At 37.4% G+C, this 21498-nt stretch overlaps 1 protein-coding gene across 1 annotated transcript; it reads right to left on the bottom strand.

The window, feature by feature from the left end:
- Positions 1–3370: 3370 nt before the first annotated feature.
- On the bottom strand, positions 3371–18325 carry LOC139934650 (b(0,+)-type amino acid transporter 1-like). The gene is made up of 13 exons (XM_071928972.1): positions 18252–18325; positions 17791–18095; positions 15655–15802; positions 14427–14681; positions 12864–12989; positions 12554–12659; positions 10385–10429; positions 9052–9175; positions 8560–8663; positions 7895–7991; positions 6401–6550; positions 5569–5737; positions 3371–5069 (listed from the first exon to the last, which is right to left on the bottom strand). The coding sequence occupies exons 2-13, from the start codon at positions 17941–17943 to the stop codon at positions 4978–4980; spliced, it is 1569 nt and encodes a 522-aa protein (XP_071785073.1). The 5' UTR covers positions 17944–18095; positions 18252–18325; the 3' UTR covers positions 3371–4977.
- Between the last annotated feature and the right edge of the window lie 3173 nt (positions 18326–21498).

The raw sequence follows: 21498 nt of genomic DNA, 5'->3' as shown, positions 1-21498 counted from the left end.
AACGTTGCAGCCCCTTTTTATAAGCGTTTGCTGCAAAGAACACTTATGAACCGAGTACGTTGAATATGAAGAACAGTATTAGTCACTGTTGGTCTGTAATCACTGCTGTCATCCAAAATAGTTCACACTGTGTAATGTGCCAAGACCATTTTGGTTTCACAATTTGTACTAGAAAAAAAAACATTGTTCCCGTAAACTTTCGTAGCCTATTTAAGTTTTTGTGAAATCTACTAAAGTCTACCGAAGATGTTGTAAATTAGTTTTGCATAATAGTGGCAGGATTAAAAGAAATTACTTGATAGGCCTACAGATACACTTAATATAGGTTTTCTCAGTCAAGTTCAGAAAATGAGCAGTCAACTGCGTTTTCATACGTTCAAGTTAAAGCTGTTTTGGCTCTCCGGTTGTTTCTGCGTTTCAAATTCAGAATGCGGCCGTTCAATTTCGTTTCGAGTCGAGTCAAACGCCTTTAGCACTCTGCTTTGATTAATTGTTAAATTGAATAATTATTTTGTTAAATCGAATGAAGCAACGTTACATTTGACTTTTAAAACGAAATCGAATGACCCTTTTCAATAGCACTCGATTTTGCGCGTGGAATAGCTTTGAGGCATGGCTGCTCATTTGCCGAAATTGACCGAGAAAACCTACAGTTGATTTAAGTCATGGTAGACACTAAGTCTCTATTTTTTGGCGGAACTTGTAGTTTTGATGCCTCGAGTACGACGACCGATATTTTAAAACAGCGTAAACAGTAATGTGTGCTTTCACTCTTGTTCTCGCATCAAAACTCTATTGAACACAAAATTCCCCCGTTTTTAAGTTTCTCGGTCAGTTTCGGAAAATGAGCAGCCAATTTAACCACGAAGCTATTCTATTTCGCGCGAAAACGAATGCTACTGAAAAGGGTCATTCGATTTCGTTTTATGAATAGTCATATGTAATGTTGCGTTATTCAGTTTCACAAAATAATCATTCAATTTAGCAGTTCATCAAAGCAGCATTCAAATTCGCAGACGCTTATGAGACGTGTGTGTCTCAAAAAAGAATGACGATACGCTTAATTGAACAGAGTGCTAAAGGAATTTGACTCTACTCGAAACGAAATTGAATGGCCAATTTCTGAATTTGAAACGCAGTAACTGGATAGGCAATACAGCTTTAATTCGAACGCATGGAAATGAAATTGACTGCTCATCTACCGAATTCGACCGAGTAAACCTATATTTATGAGCAGCTGAAGTCATCAAGTCAATGTTTTGTTTTCCTCTCTTGCATATTGCAATCTACAGTGCACTTTGAAGTGCACTTTGGTTTTCGGCGTGTCTCAAAACAATTAAAACGCCAAACTTAACGTTCTAACCACGTAGACTACATAGCAAATAAACAGTGTAAACATCAGAAGAAAAGGATACAAATTAATAATGAAAAGTAGAAGCCCCCCGTAAATCACTACTATTCATTCAATAAAAGAACCCATGTGGATAATAAACTGGGATATATTTTTAGTGAATATTTTAAGACCTCGCACTATACAGTTTCAACCTTTAAACAAAATATTGTGTTATTCTTTGCTGCCTAGTGAATTATTATTGTTTCCGTAAAAATTGTTTTATTTTGATAAGATTATATTGAATGAACCCTCTAAAATTCAGCAATAAAAATAGACATGTCATCTTTCCGATGTGCTATTTGTGGAGTGATGTACTGATTTGAGGTTGTTTTTTGTAATGGCTGAAAGTATAAGCAAAAATCTCCCCTTGAAAAAAACATCAGTGTAGAGACGATACGAAAATCGATAATACACTATGATTCAAACACACGATTAATATAGCCGTCATTTAATTTGTGTGTTTTAAATGAAATAGTGAGGTTTTCATTCGCCTATCCTCTCCCCTGTTTCAACATCGTAGACTCCTCTCGACATGCTACAAGGAGTTATATTTAAACAATACATCAACCAGGTCAGCTGAAAACTCCTTAACTATGAATAGAAGCGGTTCGCTCAGCTGAAATTATGGTACAAATGAAAATTAATTTCCGCAAAAACCAATATCACACACAAGCTAAACCTTGTACCATAGTGTGAGAGGATAAATGTGTACAATGGATGGGAACTAGGGTCAAGTGAATGCGGTATCTCCATTAGATCGTATTATGGTGTGCATGCATCGAAGGACAAAGTCATTACACTTGGCTACTCTTCATAAAAAAAAGCAATAACGTTTGTTTTAAAGGCACTGGACATGTTTTATTATTGACAAAGACAGTTGGTATTACTTGGTATATTCCAACATATGCATAAAATAACAAACTTGTGACAATTGTTTATCCATTGGTCATCACTTTGTGTACTTTCATAAGATGCCTAAAAAAGAACCCCATGCTTAAAAAAAACTACGTTATACTCCAGCGGGAGCCGTTTCTCACAATTTGTTATACTATCAACATCTCTCCATTGCTCATCATCAAGTAAGTAGTTTTTATGCTAACAATTATTTTGAGTAATAACCAATAGTGTACAGTGCCTTTAAGCGTGTAAAGGTGCAGATCCAATGGCACGAAGTTCCTGTTTTAAAATGAGTGTCTTATCTACGGGCGTCTGCCGAGAAATCATTACTTTACAACCGGTTCACGGAGCTTTCGAGACCGGTGTAGCGGAACGCATAAAAAAGGTTTAATGGGGTTGAAGTACGATTAGAGCAGCGGATCATGTCAGAAAGAGTGGACGGTTCCATTGCCAGAACGGTAAATGATAGTTATTGTGTACGTACATGAGCTATATTGTGTACGTACGTGAAATATATTATGTACGTATATGGAACAAATCGTGTAGATATACATGAAACATATCGTGTGCGTATGTAAAACATACTATGTACGTACATGGAATGTAATCAGGTACGTACATGAAATATATTGCGTACGTATCGTGTACGTACATGAAATAAATCGTGTACGCGTACACGAAATACATCGTGTGCGTATACATGATAGTTATAATGTACGTACATGGTAAAAATAGAGCAGCGATCATGTTAGAAACACCGGGCGGGTCCATCCTCGTAATGGTAAAATGTGTACAGCTCCGGCATCACTATACATCCCACCGAGGGACGAAACAAGTGTCGTCAAGCATTGCTTGTGTCGACTGAAAAGCCACCGAGTGATCCGAACCAACTCCAGGAACATGAGCCTGGTGTTAGTTACTATAACAACTCGAAACAAAACTCGAACAAAAATCATCCAAATAAATAAAGAAAATAAAATAAAATGAAATAAAATAAATGAAATATATTTATTGATATCCACTATAAAAAGAAAATCAATCCTTATACACTAAATGGTCAATCAAAAAAAAAAACTCTTATCAATTTTAATGCATCGCTTCCGAGATACTATAGTTCAGTGGTTAGAACTATAGAGATAGTTTAGAAAATATATCCTGATAATACCAGTAAGGTTATAACAAAATACACAAATATTAAGCCAATGGTAGGATCAGATCTCATCTAATAGTAATATAATAATATCGAAGTCTTATATAGCGCACGTATCTACCAAACAAGGTACTCAAGGCGCTGATTATATACAAACTTTCAGAAAGATAGGTTATTGCAGTGATGAATTCTGAGACCCAATTATTTAGCACCTTATAAGGGTTTACAAGGTGCTACGGCGCATTAAGCAGCCACAACCAGGAACACCGGGGCGAAGCCCTTCTCTGTCAGTCAAATATTTTAAACTGAAATCAGTTCCTCAGTGACTTCAGTATATATAGGCCTAGTGACAGATTAAAATTGCTTACATTTTAACATGCAATGCACGATTTATACTCGCACAACCAACTAAAATAACAATCATTTCAGTGTTAGTACGGGTCACTATGTAGTCCAGCTGGATTTTCGAGCCAAAATGGATTTTATTGGCTAACTTTGTCAATTTTGGGGTGCTGATTTAAAAAAAATAAGGTACCTTTTTTTTTAATGGCGTCTTCAGCCGCCGTTTTGAATTTCAAAATGGCCGCCATTTTGAATTATATTTTGGCTTATAACTCAACTTCTGAGCAATGTAGAACAGTAAAAATGGTGGCTATACCCATTTTAATGATACCTAGGATTCTATTAATGCATTTTTTCTTTTAAAAATCCCTTTCCAAACGCTCTTGTTAGGTAATTTCTGTTACGTAAAAGGTAAGCATAAACAATATGGGCCTACATTATCTGCGTCTTATTAAAATACTTAAATTTCTCCACAAAAGCTTTTTAAAATTGTACATAATTATTCTGGCAAGGTTTAATCGCAAAAGACGAGATTGAAAACACATGAAATATCAGCATCGGGATAAAAAAAAATCAAACACTAATTAGGTAAAATAATATTTCAAAATCATATACTATAGTAGGCCCCTACACCCTTTACTTTAAATGGTTAAAAGTGCATACCGTAAAAATAAAAATAAACGCATAAAGGTGGAGTTGACAACGCTTACCGGACCATTGTCCAAACGGCAGTGTGGGGATACCGTACGCCTCTGCCGCCAAAAGGGGAACTGACACATGTAGTTACTTATTCCATAATTAGCCTTACCCCTAATAATTTATAAAGCAAGTAATACGAAATAAACACAATGCTGGTTAACGCTCCACGTGACAGACAGCCATATACCAAATGTGTATCTGACCGTCAAATTAAGTTTGCACGTTGGTGTAAACAAATTATAGAAGTGGTTTTTTTAATACACAAAGCACCTATAGCCGAATTCTTAAAGGCTGTTTGTGCAGCTTGAAACAATTTTGATTGTGACTGGTCCCCTGTTACCTTTTGTTTGAAGGCAGATCAAAATATGCAAAGCATCTTAATGAAATTGTGCCATAGAGTGGTTGTGTATACGGGCTGGTTTTCTGTTTTTGTCATGTTCCTTTTAGGACTTCGTAGATCAAGCTTGTTGCGATATCCTCGAAGAAAACACCAGCTTCATGTCGATTTCTCAGCTTCGATTTCTGGACTTTTAAAATACCTCGCTGGTGCAACTTTCATCAACATTTGACAGAATACTGTGATATGCTCTGGTGGTAAAGATAAAGATTGGATATTAATTTCAACCAAATTTAAGGAACTGATGTATAGTCCTACATAGCCTTGCTTTATTGTATAAAATGTAATGACACCGTCTTCCACACGGGCTTGATCTGTATTCTTGACAAAAAGTCAATACATTCGGATGTTAAAGGCAGTGGACACTATTGGTATTTACTCAAAATAATTGTTAGCATAAAAACTTACATAGTCACGAGTAATGGATAGCTCTTGACAAAAATAAAGAATTGTGAGAAACGGCTCCCTCTGAAGTAAACGAATTTGAGAAAGCTGTAATTTCTCATTCGAAATATATTAAAAGTCTTAAGCCTTTACTAATAGGCATCTGAAAACCCCAAAAGTAGTTTGTTCAACCTTAGTGAGCACACTGGTCTTCGACAATTACCAATGTGTACAGTGCCTTTTAGACTAAAATTGTTCACGTATATAATTACTTTTACATCATTATTAAAGGAACACAAATCTTACTCATAAATGGCAGTTCCAATTTGAAGTAGACGAATGGCACGTATAAGACGAGTCCAGCCAGGATGAAGAGGACTGCGAAGAGGTACTCCAGAGCTGGTTTATCAATGACGGGGGTGACGACAAGATACACCGAAGCAATCAAGACGATTATAGGGATGACGATGGGTACCTGAAGAAAAGGTTTAGACGGGAAGTTAAACATTGACTACAAAAGAGTAAACGAGGAGGACTTGATCAATCAATGATAGACTTTTGAACGCTAGGTGGCAGCAGACATTTCCAATGTTTGCGTAGTTATGAGCATGCGCTTATTTTAGAACATTAGATTGTAATAATGAATACAATTTTTCTTTTAGCGTGTCATGGCCGAGCTGTTTAGCGTATCGCAACGCACTTCAACTTCTGAGTGCATGCTCTGTTGCATTACCAAACGACCAAATACAACAACCAGTTAAATATTTTGTCATTGCACGAACTTTCTTAAGCAAAGGAACACCCTCACTGGAGTCAAGTAAAACACTATAATTGGTTGTTTTTAGTTGTGCGAGGCGTGTCCATGTTTTCAATGTTTGACCTAAGCCACTGTGACATAATATACAAGAAGTCGATGACAGTTTTAGGTTGATTCATAAAGTAAATGGCATGCGGATAACTTTAATCGGAGACTTCGGGACGTTTGGTGGCAGCAGACTTACCAGGTAAAATCCATTGTTTTTGGTAATATGCACAGAGGCTCAGAACTACGTACACAATGGAAATTTACATAGTAAGTCTGCTGCCACCTAGCGTTCACAAGTCTACTATTGAGAGTAGAGATATCCGTCACGTTTACCTTGATAGGGCGGTGAACATCTGGACGTTTATAACGCAAGACGAGTAGAGATACCATTGTCAGACCGAAAAACGTCCAAGCGGTAAAACTCAAGTAGTTGACCAAAGTGTCAAAGTCGCCAGGAATTATCATAAGAAGTGCAATGGATGCCTGTAACAAAACAAAACATTGAAGTGATATACAGGGAAAGATTTATTACAAAATTGTGCTGAATTGCAACTATTTACAATACAAAAAAAGTGAAAACAAAACATAATTTAGTTTTCAAAAATTACATCAATGACAAGCTTAATATTAAATTCAGATGATTAAAAGAAGGTCAGAAAAAGTTTGAAATTAATGATGGCAAATTGAAGAGATAAGAAGTGCAAAAATGATAGTGTGACAATTAGGCTTACTCGGGATAAACATAAATTATTAAGGACAGTACTATCTCTGCGTATGATAGTCTTACATTTTGGCTGAGACATAAAGTTTTGCGAAGAACCTTGTGATTCTTTGAGATGGGAAGGAGGTGCGACACAGTCTCTTGAAACATGGGTTCTCGCTAGATACATAATTCTTACAGACAACATTAAACAACCTTTGTTTTTGTCAAAATTATGTTACCACACCTTTCTTATTGCAATTAAATACTACTGATTGCCCACTGTTCCATAAGAAAGTCATACTAAGATACCCGTTCGACCTTGCCGGTATCAAAACATTTTTTTTTAAGTAACAATAATAATAATGACAAAAACAAGTTAGATCATGATAAAGTTTGGCTTGCTTTGGAAAATAAAGCATTCAACATTATTTATTGAAGCTGCCTGGACCCTTTAAAGAAGTTAAAGAGATTAAGGGCGCCCTCTGATTGAGGTAAAGGAAGGTTGCTCAGTAGACCCATTTTTTTTTTCTTTTTTTTATTATATATGTTTCATAATATTTGTATTTCTATTGCTAATACTACTGTATAATTTTATACCATTTTATTAATTTGTCTTTGTTTTATTTAGACTATTAAAGGCAGTGGACACAATTGGTAACTACTCAAAATAATTATTATCATAAAATCTTTCTTGATTACGAGTAGGCCTAATGGAGAGAGGATAATAGTATAAAACATTGTGAGAAACAGCTCTCTCTGAAGTGACGTAGTTTTCGAGAAAGAAACCATTTTCCACGAATTTGATATCGAGACCTCAAGTTAAGAATTTGAGGTCTCGAAATCAAGCATCAGAAAGCACACAACTTCGTATGACAAGGGTGTTTTTTCTTGCATTATTATCTCGCAACTTTGACGACCGATTGAGCTCAAATTTTCCCATGTTTGTTATTTTATGCATATGTTGAGATACACCAACTGTGAAGACTATGTCTTTGACAATTACCAATAGTGTCCATTGTCTTTAAGTTTGTTACCTGTTATTTATTTATTTGCTTATTTATTTTCTGTGGTGGGGGCGGAGGGGTTATAGCATTAATGACAAGCATCGACATTCAAAATGTTACCTGGAAAAGGAGAGCTGGAATGGGTGTGTATCTCCTGACGTGAACCATGGACAAAACCTTCACCGTGTGACCCTCACGGGCTGACACAAATGCCAACCTACAATTTGGGTTGATACAATTTGCACACACATCATTCAGTTTGAATGCATGTAGTAATTAAAAACACACAATCATTACATTAACTTTATGAGAAAATGAGGCCTTGGTAAGAGGCTACGATGACTGAAGTGCAGAACTGAATTTTAGATGATGAAACTTATTTTAAGTGTACTGGGTGCAATAATAATTATGTAATTTAAAACTTAAATAATTTCAATCTGATGATGCAAGTGGTGGCGGACGTGCGCCTATGGCCTCATTTTTGGTAAAAATGATGACGTCATGCATGAATATTAAGACAGGCGTGTTCTGTACAATGGAAGTTTCTGTTTTATTGAAGAAAGATATATGAACCTGAACTTGGTCTTGAACAAAAAAAGGAGACAAAGCAGAATAATTAGGACATATTATAAATAACCCAACTAAAAAAAAGATTCTTCCAGGCAAAGTTATACCAAAATGGTAATAAAAATGCATTCAAACAAATATTTAAAAAATGGTAATTAGCCTGACGTCACGGTGGGTGCGTTCGATTCAAAAACAAAAGACGCAAAAAATACGCCTACCTTCCCGCACAGAAGACTGATCCATTAGCAGCACCGAAGGTAGAGCAACAGACGAAGAATGGAATAATCCAAGCCATGGGGCCGAGGGTGCGATTTGCAAAAGTCTAATAAAAAACACATGATTGGTAGAGAGTTAGAACTCTTCTAAACTTCCGAGCCTCTTTTTGCCTAAAACATGGACAATCATGTCAGAACGGAGCTTGTTCCTGGTCTACTAACCTTAGTGCGAGTTTTTACTTAGTCCGCATCCTAAATCTTAATTGTATACATCTATACATTTACATATTATGATGAAAACAATCAAATGGTAAGCAAAAGTACACTTTGCCTTTAGATCATAGATAGGTCCTACCTGGTTCAGTGTTTAAGCTAGCGACTTTGGCTTAGCAGTGACCTTTAAAACAATTTGCCCAAACTATGTAATAAATAGGACAATCGAAGAGATTATTTTGTTGAAGGAAAGGGTTTTACAGAAAAAAAATATTGCCTCACCACGGCGACTGCATTAGAACTCAGTAATTCCGCTGGTGTCATGACAGTGAAGTAAGAGATGTTCACCAAAAGGTACAGTAGTGTCACCAGAGGAATACTGATCATGATGGCCAATGGAAGATTCCTGAACAAAAACAAGGTAGCCTTTTAAAACTATATAGGATTTGAGGCATTGCATGGTGATCAGTGAGGTATCAATATATATTTGGTTTGCGGTAACACCATGTGTGTATATCAACTTGCCAGGTAGAGTTGTTCTTAGAGAACTGTCTTGCTTTATTTTACTGCCGCGGAGTAGATAAACGGAGGTTCGGGAGACTTCTCAGTTCTGAAAAGAACTATCCTGCTTTTTAACTATTACCAGGAGACTGAGAGCCTGTCGATGACTAGAGCAAGCTAGTCGAAAGGTTGAGACCAATTCAGAACTGACTTCGCGGCAGTACAGTTAATTACGATCCTATAAGCTAAAGTAGTAGACCAGTCTATTTTCTATACCATCCGTCCTGGTAATAGTTAAAAAGCAGGACAGTTCTTTTCAGAACTGTGAAGTCTCCCGAACCTCCGATTATCGACTCCGCGGCAGTAGATAAAGCAAGACAGTTCTCTAAGAACAACTCTACCTGGCAAGTAGAAACACACATGGTGTTACCGCAAACCAAATAATTTTTATCGTATTTTTCCGCCTGCAACGATTTGGCGATATATTGAAATTACCAACTGACATATCAAAAACTAGTCCACGAACTCGATAGAGCTGCTTAAAGCCACTGGTCACCTTTGGTAATTGTCAAAGACCAGTATTTTCACTTGGTGTATCTCAACATGCACAAAATAACTAACCTGTGAAAAGTTGAACTCAATTGGTCGTCAAAGTTGCGAAATAATAATTGGAAGAAAAAACACACTTGTCTCACGAAGTTGTGTGCTTTTAGATGCTTGATTTCGGGACCTCAACATCTAATTCTGAGATCTTGAAATCAAATACTTTTTTTTTTCGAAAGCTACGGTCTTCGGAGTGAGCCGTTTCTCACAATGTTTTGCTTGTTAAAAGTAAGTTTTTATCCCAAAAATTATTTTGGAGTAATTATCAATAGTGTCCAGTGTCTTTAAGCAGATTATTATTATTTTTGTGCAGCATGATTTTTTTAAGCAAACTGTTGGGGTGCCCTGTCAATTGACTCCAAGCACGTGCAAGCAACACACCTGAGACATGGCACTCTATATTTAATAGAGGGCGGCAGAGGATAGTTGCGGGCAGCTCTGAGTGGTATTGTTATGGGCCTATTAATGTGCTTCACTGATTGTTAACGAGGTGATCAAGTGACTGATTTACCTGTAGGGGTTGACCAATTCCTCCGTCATGTAGTTTAGCTGGTTCCTAAACAAGGAAAGCAATAACGAATACTTACAAATATTTCATTTGTATTCTGAAGAAAGTTTCGTTGGATAAAAGTGAATACGTCACCACAGGCTTAAACAGGGAAACACATTGCATTAGACAATATGTGACCAAAGCGATGGCGACAGGTATGTTGGCCCATATTTTAAAAAATGAAGAAAACTGTCAAAGATGTTACTTAAAATGTGTTTTATATTATTAACTACTATAACTTAACACATAGTTTCGGTTTTGACGTATGCAACTAAACTGCTCACAAAAATGAAGGAAACTTTTTTCAATCCAGTATATTTGTTATTATTTATTACTCTCTTTGTATATGGTATATATCAATGCAAAGCTGAACTGTTCCTCTTTAAAATGATACCACATTTGCAATGATTACATGTTGCTGAACTTGGCTACACGAATACCAAAGAGGCAAAGTCACAAATCAAATGTGCCCAAATTACCGTTGTCTGTGCTAAATGGTCAATAGGTAATGCTCAATAATCAAACCGGTCAAGCTTTCAGAACCATTAATGATTTACACAAAGATTTGCACCAGTGAGCTCATCAGAAACAATTAACCCTCATCTCTTGAAAAACACCTTGTTTGATGGGTATTTGTAAGACGATGTTCTACAGCCGATTGCAGTCCCATACTTGCAGACTCTTGGACCAAAATGCCATCTTTCAAGATGACAACGCTCGCCCCCATCGAGCCCGACTGGTGACTGACTACCTGAACAATGTTGGGGTGCACCGGATGGATTGGCCCGCTAACAGTCCAGACCTGAATCTCATGGAACATCTGTGGGACCAGCTTGGCCGCGCTGTCCGCGCCAGAACCACCAACACATCAACTGTGGCTGACTTAACCAGGTTCCTTTATGAAGAATTGAACGCCATCCCTCATCATCAGCGCATCACAAGACTTTTGTGCAGCATGAGAAGAAGGTGCCAGGCTGTCATCAACGCCTTCGGATCATCCACTCGTTACTGAACTTCTTGTATCAATAAAGTGTATTAAGATCAGTAAGTTGTCTTGCTCTATACCAAACTTCTTGTCTCAATAAAGTGGATTAAGTTGTCTTGCTTAATTGTTTAAATTAGTGTCAATTTGATTGTTCACACAGTAACACAAAATTGCTAATTTTGGCACATTTGATTTGTGACTTTGTCTCATTCTCATTAACGTGGTCAAGTCCAGCAACATGTAATCATTGCAATTGTGGTATCATTTTGAAGAGGAACAGTTCAGCTTTGCAATGATATATATCATATACAAATAGAGTATTATATAATAACAAATATACTGGATTGAAAAAAGTGTCCTTACTTTTTGTGAGCAGTTTACATGCATTACAATCAAAGAGGCGTTTTGTTGTTACATACATACATACATACATACATACATACATACATATTGTCAAAATCGCAGCGCACTAGATATGATATAGCGAATGTTTGATTGATTTGGGGCGCTGACCAGTGGTTACTGGTTAGACATGACTTGCACCTACAAGGTTGTATGTTCGAATCCCCAAAGCTAACCACTGATTTTACAAAGACTAGAATGGTTGTCATATTGTATTCTGAATCACAATTTCTTTCTATAACTATAGGCATAAAGGATTTGGGTACTTTTTCAAAACGTCCATAGATTTACATTAAACTTACATGGTTTGAAGAAAATGATAGTGGAAAGCTTCCCTTCAAAACTTACTTACTGAGGTGCTGTAGTTTTTGAGAAATGAGTAAAACAATGTCATGAAAATACGTTTGTAAATGATTAAAATAATTTTCGTCTCATGAGACGAAAATTATTTTCATGACATTGTTTTAATCATTTCCCAAAAAAAACAGCACCTCAGCACGTAGTATTTTCAGGGAAGCTTTCTACTATCATTATCTTCAAACTGAGTAAGTTTAGTGTAAATCTGTGGACATTGTGTTTTTTGTCCTACAAAAGTTATATAGACCCTTTAAACCAATCTTTGTATGAGAGAGATTGGCTGTTTCCAAGATTGGTGTTTAAACGGTTTAAATCCGCTCGTGTGAGTTTTGTCGAGTTCCCTTGATGACGGGAAGACAAACAAACAAACAAACATAGTTCTTTACCATCCTCCGTAAGCCCACAACCCCTGGTAAAAGGCAACTCCATATGCGAACGGCTCATTTGTGGAAGACGCGAAAGATTCCGGCGGAGTAAGATTAGAGACTTCACCTGAATGACAAATAAAAAAAACAAACCAGTTGGTTCTTACTAGTCTAACCATTAAATTAAAGAGTTATGGTGAAAACTGAACCGGCGAAAATATTGAAGACTTTAGTGGATTTAACCACAAACACATGTCTGTGGATTTATCGGTTGTAGTAAGTCTGCTGCCACCTAGCGTCTTAAAAGTCCCCACCCCATTAGATCACCTACCTTGACAGAGCTTGACAACTCCAACGATGATGATGATGACCAGGGCAAGAACTTTAGCCGCAGTGAAGACAACTTGCACCGATGTCGCCCATTTGACGCTGGCGCAGTTGATGAACAGAATCAGTACTGTGTTTCACATCGGGACGAATAGGGGAAGAACATGATAACATAATTTAATCCGACCATTACAAAATAGTTCAAACGACATACAAAATGCATCAACAATGTTCGTATGTTAATTTCCTACACCTGGTTTGATTCTTTTGGTATATACATGTGACAACGCCGACACGGTGTTAATTTCACCAACGATAAAGTAATGGGGATAAAAAAACACCATGTTGGTGTTGTCAGATTATAGATACTAGGAAGTATAACATCCAGGTTTTTGCAGTGATAGGTCTACGTCTTATAGTCCGTTTGTCTTGTCATACGTCTGTCCACAGGCTGATTACGTAAAAGGCTTGGCTTATCAAATCGGCAACCACACTGTTCCCTTTCTTTGCTTAGCAAACTTCTGTTCATTATTTAAATACATAGACACTATTGGTAAATGTCAAAGACTAGTCTCAACAGTTGGTGAATCTCAACATATGCATCATATAATATAACAAACCTGTGAAGATTTGAGCTAAATCGGTCGTCGAAGTTGCGAGATATTAATGTAAGAAAAAAAGACCCTTGTCGCACCATGGTCATACGAAGTTGTGTGCTTTCAGATGCTTGATTTAATAATAATAATAATAATAATAAAGAATATTTATAGGGCGCCAAAATCCACCAAAATGAGGTGCTCAAGGCGCACAGGAGGGGGAACCACACACAGCAAGGACAATAAGACAAATATACCAGTTACATATAGGCGAGATTAAACAAAGTGGTTTTCAACTTAACCTTGAAAGTATTGATGTTAGAAATATTGCGGATTTGTAGAGGCAAGTCATTCCAGAGTGTGGGTCCAGCATGGGAAAAAGACCTATCGCCCCATGACTTGCTACTCTTAGTAACCTGTAGCATGCATGTATTGGAAGATCGGAGAGATCGCACAGGAGTATAAGCTTTAACCAAAGAAATGTTATATATAGGAGCAGAACCATTAATGCAATGAAAGATAAGCAACAGAAGTTTGAAAGTAATACGAGATTCGACTGGTAGCCAGTGAAGTGACTTCAGAACTGGTGTAATGTGAGTGTGTTTCCTGGTAAGAGTGACAATGCGAGCAGCTGCGTTTTGTAATTTTTGTAGTTTAGAAAGTTGAGTTTGGGGTAAGTGAAAAAAGAAGACCATTACCGAAATTTCAGGACCTCAAATTCTAAATCTGAGGTCTCGAAATCACTTCAGAGGGAGCTGTTTCTCACAATGTTTTTTACTATCAACCTCTCCCCATTACTCGCAATCAAGAAAAGTTTTATGATAATAATTATTTTGAGTAATAACCAATAGTGTCCAATGCCTTTAATACCATGTATTCGTATATTGTACCACTTTGCTTATGACTATGTAAATAATTTTGAATTGTTTTAATTACATTATAGTAATCCTGACGTATCGGTCTTCACTCACATATTGCAACGGCTGCGAATAGCTTAGTTGTAATAGTGGGCGTGTCGCAGTCTCCTCCGTCGGTATTGAAGAGAGCTTGTGACACGTATGCACCAAAGGTGAGAGTGACGGCAGACACGCCCGATGGTTGAATAACAATGGTTGAGATCCAGGAGAAGAGAAAGGCAGGGATGGGTCCTAGGGTGTCCAAGAGGTAAGAATATTCCCCTCCTGACTTCGGGATGACTGTGCCGAGCTCAGCGTAACATAATGCACCTGTAGAGAGTGAGGTTTAAACCAACTATTGGATTTCACATGACGTCATTGACCGCCATCTTTGATAAAATATGCACGCGTGAAAGGCTGAGAGTTGTGCGCAGCGGGTACACTAACCAGATATTTACCAATAGGAGACTTTTGGGATGCTTGGTGGCAGCAGACTTACCAAGTAAATTCGATTGTTCTCGGTAATGTGCGCATGCTCAGAGCTACGTTAACAATGACAATTTGCATGGTAGGTCTGCTGCCACCTAGCGTTCCAAAGTCTCCCATTGTTTATCATCATGTGTCGGTCGATATAGACCTTGCATCGGCCGCCATCTTGGATGAAAAGTGTACGCTAGATGAAAGGCTTATACCTTTGCCTGAGTCGTGCGCAGCGCATACACCCGTGCACTTTTTCCATCGCTTGTCATCAATAATGGCGGCCATTGACGTCATGTGTAAGCCAGTGAATGACAGCATGAAGATTCAGTACAATACAAGGCTAATACATCACTCTCTTGAATTTAGGGTGAGTCTTCACTCTCATTCGTTGGCTCACAACCAAAAAGAGCATATAATTTTCGAAAGTTTCGAAAGTACAAAAAGAGTGAAGACAATTACCATAATGGGCCATGTCACACGAAGCAATTTCTGGCAACCAGTTCCAGGCAATCTCCAAGAAGATAATACGTTCATATTATTTGAATGTTCACAAATCCTTTGCATTGTATTTGCATACAGTTATTCTTTGTCAGTGCCATTTTAGTTTCCTAAGTAAGGGATAATAGATTTCATCCATCAATCAATCAATCAATCAATTATTGGTGATCGTGTAAGACACTGTTTGGAAAATTACTCATGAGCTACCGAAATTGTTCTGTAGCCTGCACTGCAGTTGGTTGCCAACAAATTGCTTGTAAAATTTGCTTAGTTTGACAAGGCCCTAAAACCTCCTTGTTTCGAAACAGTTAGTCACTATCTTTACCCGTAATGGAAAGCACTCCGCACAGCATCCAGACTATCAGACTCATCCCAACGCTCTCGGTCTGTCTCAGGACTCCCTTTGGAGATACGAAGATTCCAGATCCTATCATTGTTCCGACGATCATAGCTATAGCACTGATCAATCCAACCTGCCAATCAAAAAAATATAACAATATTAACCTATATCATGCTGCCATCATCTTGGTCCTTGAATCCAGTATAGCATTAATTAACGGTTATTTTCATTGTACAATAAAAAGAACCAGACTATTTTCTCCTTTCAGTCTCGATTTGGTTATACATTGATTTGAATGGAAGAAATTAAAGATGGCGGCACCCTTAAAATAAAGTTCTATACAACTAGAAGGGGCATATAAAGGCACTTGAGACGTTTGGTAATTACTCAAAATACATTGGCGAAAAAAAAATCGGGTCAGTGTTGCACGGTTTCCGAGTCATCTGACCTAGAAATGGATCAACCCCTTGGGACCTGGAATCGCGATCAATTTTGACCCGGTAATTTTAGTCACTCCTAATCGTCTTTCACTCCGCCCTATGGCCTTATGCAAGAGTAGTATGACGGACAAAACGATTGGTTTTTCACTCTTTTACGTTAAAGGCAGTGGACAGTATTGGTAAGTACTCCAAATAATTATTAGCATCCATACTTGGTAACGAGTAATGGGGAGAGCTTGATGGTAAAAAACATTGTGAGAAACGGTTCCCTCTGCTGGGGCAACGTATAGTTTTCGAGGAAGAAGTCATTTTCCACGAACTTGATATCGAGACCTCACAATTAGATTTTTTTAGGTCTCGAAATCAAGCATCTGAAAGCACTTAACTTCGTGTGACAATGGTGTTTTTCCTTTCATTTTATCTCGCAACTTCAATGACCATTTGAGATCAAATTTTCGCAGGTTTGTTATTTTGTGCATATGTTGAGATCCACAAAGTGAAAATACTGGTCTTTGACAATTACCAAAAGTGTCCAGTGTCTTTAAGAGAAAACTCATAGTAGGTAAACACCTCCACCTATATTGTTCCTACATTGCTCCTATAATGAAAGCAGTACATCGTGACTATAAAGCAAGTCATTGTACCAGAACTTATTCAACTCGCAAACGGCTTATTGGTCTAGTTCACACTCCTAACCATATTGCTCCATTTCGTTTAATACAGGTCATCGGTTTGACTGTGTACACCTAAACAAGTAAAGAAATCGGGTTGGGGCAATTTCATGTGGTTCCGGCAGGGTAGTCAATTTCTAAAAATGACAGTTGAAGCATGCACATTATTAAAAAAAATATATCACTGATGCACAGCCAAGTACACCACGAAATAGTACGTGGGGTCATGGCTCCATACACTGGAATTGTACAATACAATAAACGAGAACTCTATTTTTCCCTTAAAAATATGTATTTCTTAATAATATGATTTACTAAACCCAAATGATAGGCCTATACTCCCAAGAGAGTTCAATGGTTCAATCAAGCTAGCCATCATAGATGACAAACATTAGGAGCATATAAATTTTGCCCACGATTCGGCTTCTCCAGAAGACGATCACTGCAGTAAACTTATCGTAACGTCGAGCCAACGGTGCTCTTCAGAAACACCCCAACTCGTTTAGAGATTACCATCAATACAAAGTGTGTTACCGCAAACCTTTACTTAATTGTATTTCCACAATGCAAAGTTTCATTCCTACTTAAATTTAGAAAAGACATTCAAAGATCACAGACGAAAACTTTTTTTAAAGTACAGTTTTACAGAAGGGTTTGTAAACTCATCCGTGTCTTTGGTTTGCATTGAACCAAACCTTTTAGGCAGCAACTCCCATTGCAGACGTCACACGTGAGCATGCAGTAAGACCAATGTGGTGACGTCACCTATATAGAAACAACACCATTTTCCCGACGTTCACGTTCACGTTCACGTTCACGTTCACGTTCACGTTCACGTTCACGTTATTGCTCGCGTAACGTGCAGCTGAACCTCCCTAATACTGTTATAATGTGATACAAACATTTTCCCAAATTGTGTGTATCACTATGCTAACATTGTATTTACATCGATTGAGGAATTAGAGATAAATATTGTACTGAACTGAACTGAACTGAAAAATAACAGTCACCTGTCTTTTGAGCTCCATTCCCTTCGAACTAATTTTTCCTCCATGCTTCGAACCATCCTGCGAGTGACTTTCGCCTTTCCCGTCTCGTTCAGCTTCCGTCGCCGTCATTCCAAAATACTTGGCAGGGCCATCTTTATCTCGCACGGTAGACATTACCCAAAGAGTAAATCGTTTCCTCCAGGACAAAATGTATGACAGGGTGGACAATAGTCACACACCTTACATGCGCTGTTGTTGTTTGGTTGTTTTTAGCCCCAAAACGTATATCCGTGAACAAGCTGTTCAGTTGTGTCGTACCGTAAAATCTGCCTTAACAGAAACCCAGAAGCGAACTTGTATTATTTGGGTTTTACATATCACTGCAAACCAAAGCAGAACTTCGTGACCCGGCTAAAAACTTAGTGGATAACTAAACAATGAGTATATGGTACTGGTTTACACGGTACACCAGTCATGCCTACCTTTAAAATTCTAGTTTTTAAAACGGTGTTCTTTTTAAAACGACAACCAGAAAGCCCGACACGGCAGACTTTGAGAGCACATGAAGATTGATTACAAAGGGCACGAACTTATCATGAGTTCTATGGACGTTTAGGAATGCGCGTATGTAGGCCTACTCTCTTTGCACATGTTCGGGAAAATGAACATATATGTGCGTTCGATTAGCTTCCCAGGGTCTACCCTAAAGGTGCTCATTCGGGGAGCCCCTGAAAAGAGCTAATCGAACCATCACTCGCCCTCTCGTGGTGACGTAATGCACCTCGGGCCTACCCCAAGTGACGTTCCACAAGCAGGGCACTTAGGGCTGACCCGATATGCTTGAGGTCCTCTCACACGAGCACGGGACTTGAATCAAGTCTTCCGGGGGGGGGGGACTCTGGACAACAAAGTCTGAAACCCAACCACTGCAGTGGTTTGTCCAGTGCACTGGACAAACTCATGTACAATCAGATGAGAAATGGAAAACTAGATATTCGGAAAAGAACAATCTCGGGCGTCACAGGTAGTGTTATTTTATGCATATATTGGAATTTGAATTGAATTCAGATGTTTAGTTCCCGAAATCAAGCATCTGAAAGCACACTTTTTGTGCGACAAGGGTGTTTTTTCTTTCAATTGTCTCTCGCAGCTTCGACGACCAAATTGAGTTAAAAAAAAATTGAACTCAATTGGTCGTCTGACTTGCGATATATTAATGGAGAAAAAACTCCCTTGTCGCACGAAGTTGTGTGCTTTCAGGTGCTTGATTTCGGGAACTAAACATCTAGTTCTGAGGTCTCGAAATCAAATTCGTGGAAAATTAATTCTTTCTCGAAAACTAAGTTATTCTCACAATGTTTTATACTATCAAAAGCTCTTTATTGTAGGATTTGAAACTTTGCATGGTGGAAATACGATATAGAAAGGTTTGCGGTAACACCATGTTATGACTATCTCTAATGAGTTGAGGTGGTTCTGAAAAGAACCGTTGGTTTAAACTCGACGTTTCGATTAGTATGCTCTGATCGTCTTCTGGAGAAACACTTTCTCCAGAAAACTTTCTCCAGAAGACGATCAGAGCATACTGATCGAAACGTCGAGTTGAAACCTACGGTGCATTTCAGAACCACCTCCAACTCATTAGAGAAAGTCATTACATGGTGTTACCGCAAACCTTTCTGTAGCTCTCAATTGCTTTTATCAAGTAATGTTTTATGCTTACAATTATTTTGAGTAATTTTGAGTACCAATAAGTGTCCACTGCCTTTAAACACGTTTTATTTTCAAATATTGCAAAAGAATAACAAGGAATTTTAGCACAAAAATGAGGTCACCGTAGTCTTGATTAGCATTCTCCATATATGTGGACATTTCGTAACTGAAATTGAACAGTCGTACCAAACGTCCAGAGATTCTTGTATAGTTTAAAAGAAGGCTCAACAAATTTATTGATTTAGAGCACAGCCGTCTAGGCAAAAAAAAAAAACGAGAAAAAAAAACGAGGCCCTGTAGACCCTAAGACTTTTAAAATGAGTATCTTGTGTTCAAATTTAAATTGTTTTCATTTAAGGCAGTGGACTCTATTGGTAATTGTCAAAGACTAGCCCTCACAGTTGGTGTATCTTAACATATGCACAAAATAACAAACCTGTGAAAATTTGAGCTCAATCGGTCATCGAACTTGCGAGATAATAATGAAAGAAAAAACACACTTGTCACACACACGATGTTGTATGCGTTTTGATGTTGATTTCGAGACCTCAAGTTCTAAATCTGAGGTCTCAAAATCAACTTCATGGAAAATTACTTCTTTCTTGAAAACTATGGCACTTCAGAGGGAGCCGTTTCTCACAATGTTTTATACCATCAACCTATTATACCTGTAATTTTATGCTAATAATTATTTTGAGTAATTACAAATAGTGTCCACTGCCTTTAAACCAAACAGTAGTTTGAAAATAACTTAGTGTAGGCCTACTGTTGTTTTTGTTTTTTGTTTTTAATCCGGCAGCTTTTCATGTTGTTTATTATGTTCATTATTGTGTGTGTCGATGGTACACAACAAATTGGACCTGTATGTTTCCAAATTCTCAAGAGCACAGTCAGAACAAATGGGAGGTCAAACATATGTTTTACCTTTGAGGTTTTGAAAATTGATGGGGGAAATTTATCAGTAGGAATTTTCCTAGGTTTGTCCGTATATGTGTAAAATGTACTAATATTATTCTATATTGAATTATGTTATAGCCATAAAAGCATCAGACCAAGTAACCACCATAATGGCTACTATAACGCAGAAACGATATTATGTTATACCGATATTTAATTGATATTGGTAATTGGCGAGACTTACTATATTACAATTGTATACTTTTGATATATTTTTTTATGGAATAATGTTTTTAAAAAACATGGTTAACATTAAAAACTCTCTTTCAAAATATAAACCTCCATAATAGTTTACGTACGAGTAAAAAATATTCATCAAACATAATACCTTATAGTAGTTATACAGAATTCCGAAAATAACCAAAATATATTAATTGAAAAGTTTATAAAATGTTACTACATTTTTTAGAATAAATGTTATTACTGAATGTGAATGACACTGCAAACTTACATTAAGATATTCACATTATTATAAGGCCTAATAAGATGAACTACTACTAGTTTGTCAATGTCAACCTCTATCTAAAAAAAGTGTTCATATTATTGCTGTTTCATTTAGAAAAAGAAACACAAACTTTAAAATGTTGAGTCCTGTAAGGGATATTTAATTGTCTTTTTAGAAAATAATCACGAGGAAAAATCGTCCAATAATAATCCATATTGGACTCGATTTATAAATTTAGCGCATCGCGTCAGTAAATATTGGATGACACGCTACGTGTGGTATTCAACCAATCAAATTACAAATGTGTGCACATGGGTAGCAATATTTATAATCTACATTCCTAATTTATGTATATATTTATAAAAAAAAAAAAAAAAAAAAAAAAAAAAAAAAAAAAGAAACAATTCATCCAGTTCAACCATCAAGTGGCAAGTCGTAAAAATAATGTGGCGGACGGAGACGCCCATCCCACGCAACCCACAACCACAGCCAAGCATATTGAAAATCAACAACAATTTCAGGGGCAACAGAGAAAGCAGGAAAGGCAAAATAATTCAGGCACGCATCACATCACAAAAGGTCCATGCCCAAATATGGACATTGGACACAAAGTT

The sequence above is a fragment of the Asterias amurensis genome, chromosome 3 (genome assembly GCF_032118995.1).
Source record: "Asterias amurensis chromosome 3, ASM3211899v1".
In the NCBI taxonomy this organism is placed as follows: domain Eukaryota; kingdom Metazoa; phylum Echinodermata; class Asteroidea; order Forcipulatida; family Asteriidae; genus Asterias; species Asterias amurensis.
This window is presented reverse-complemented; position numbering and strand designations above follow the sequence as displayed.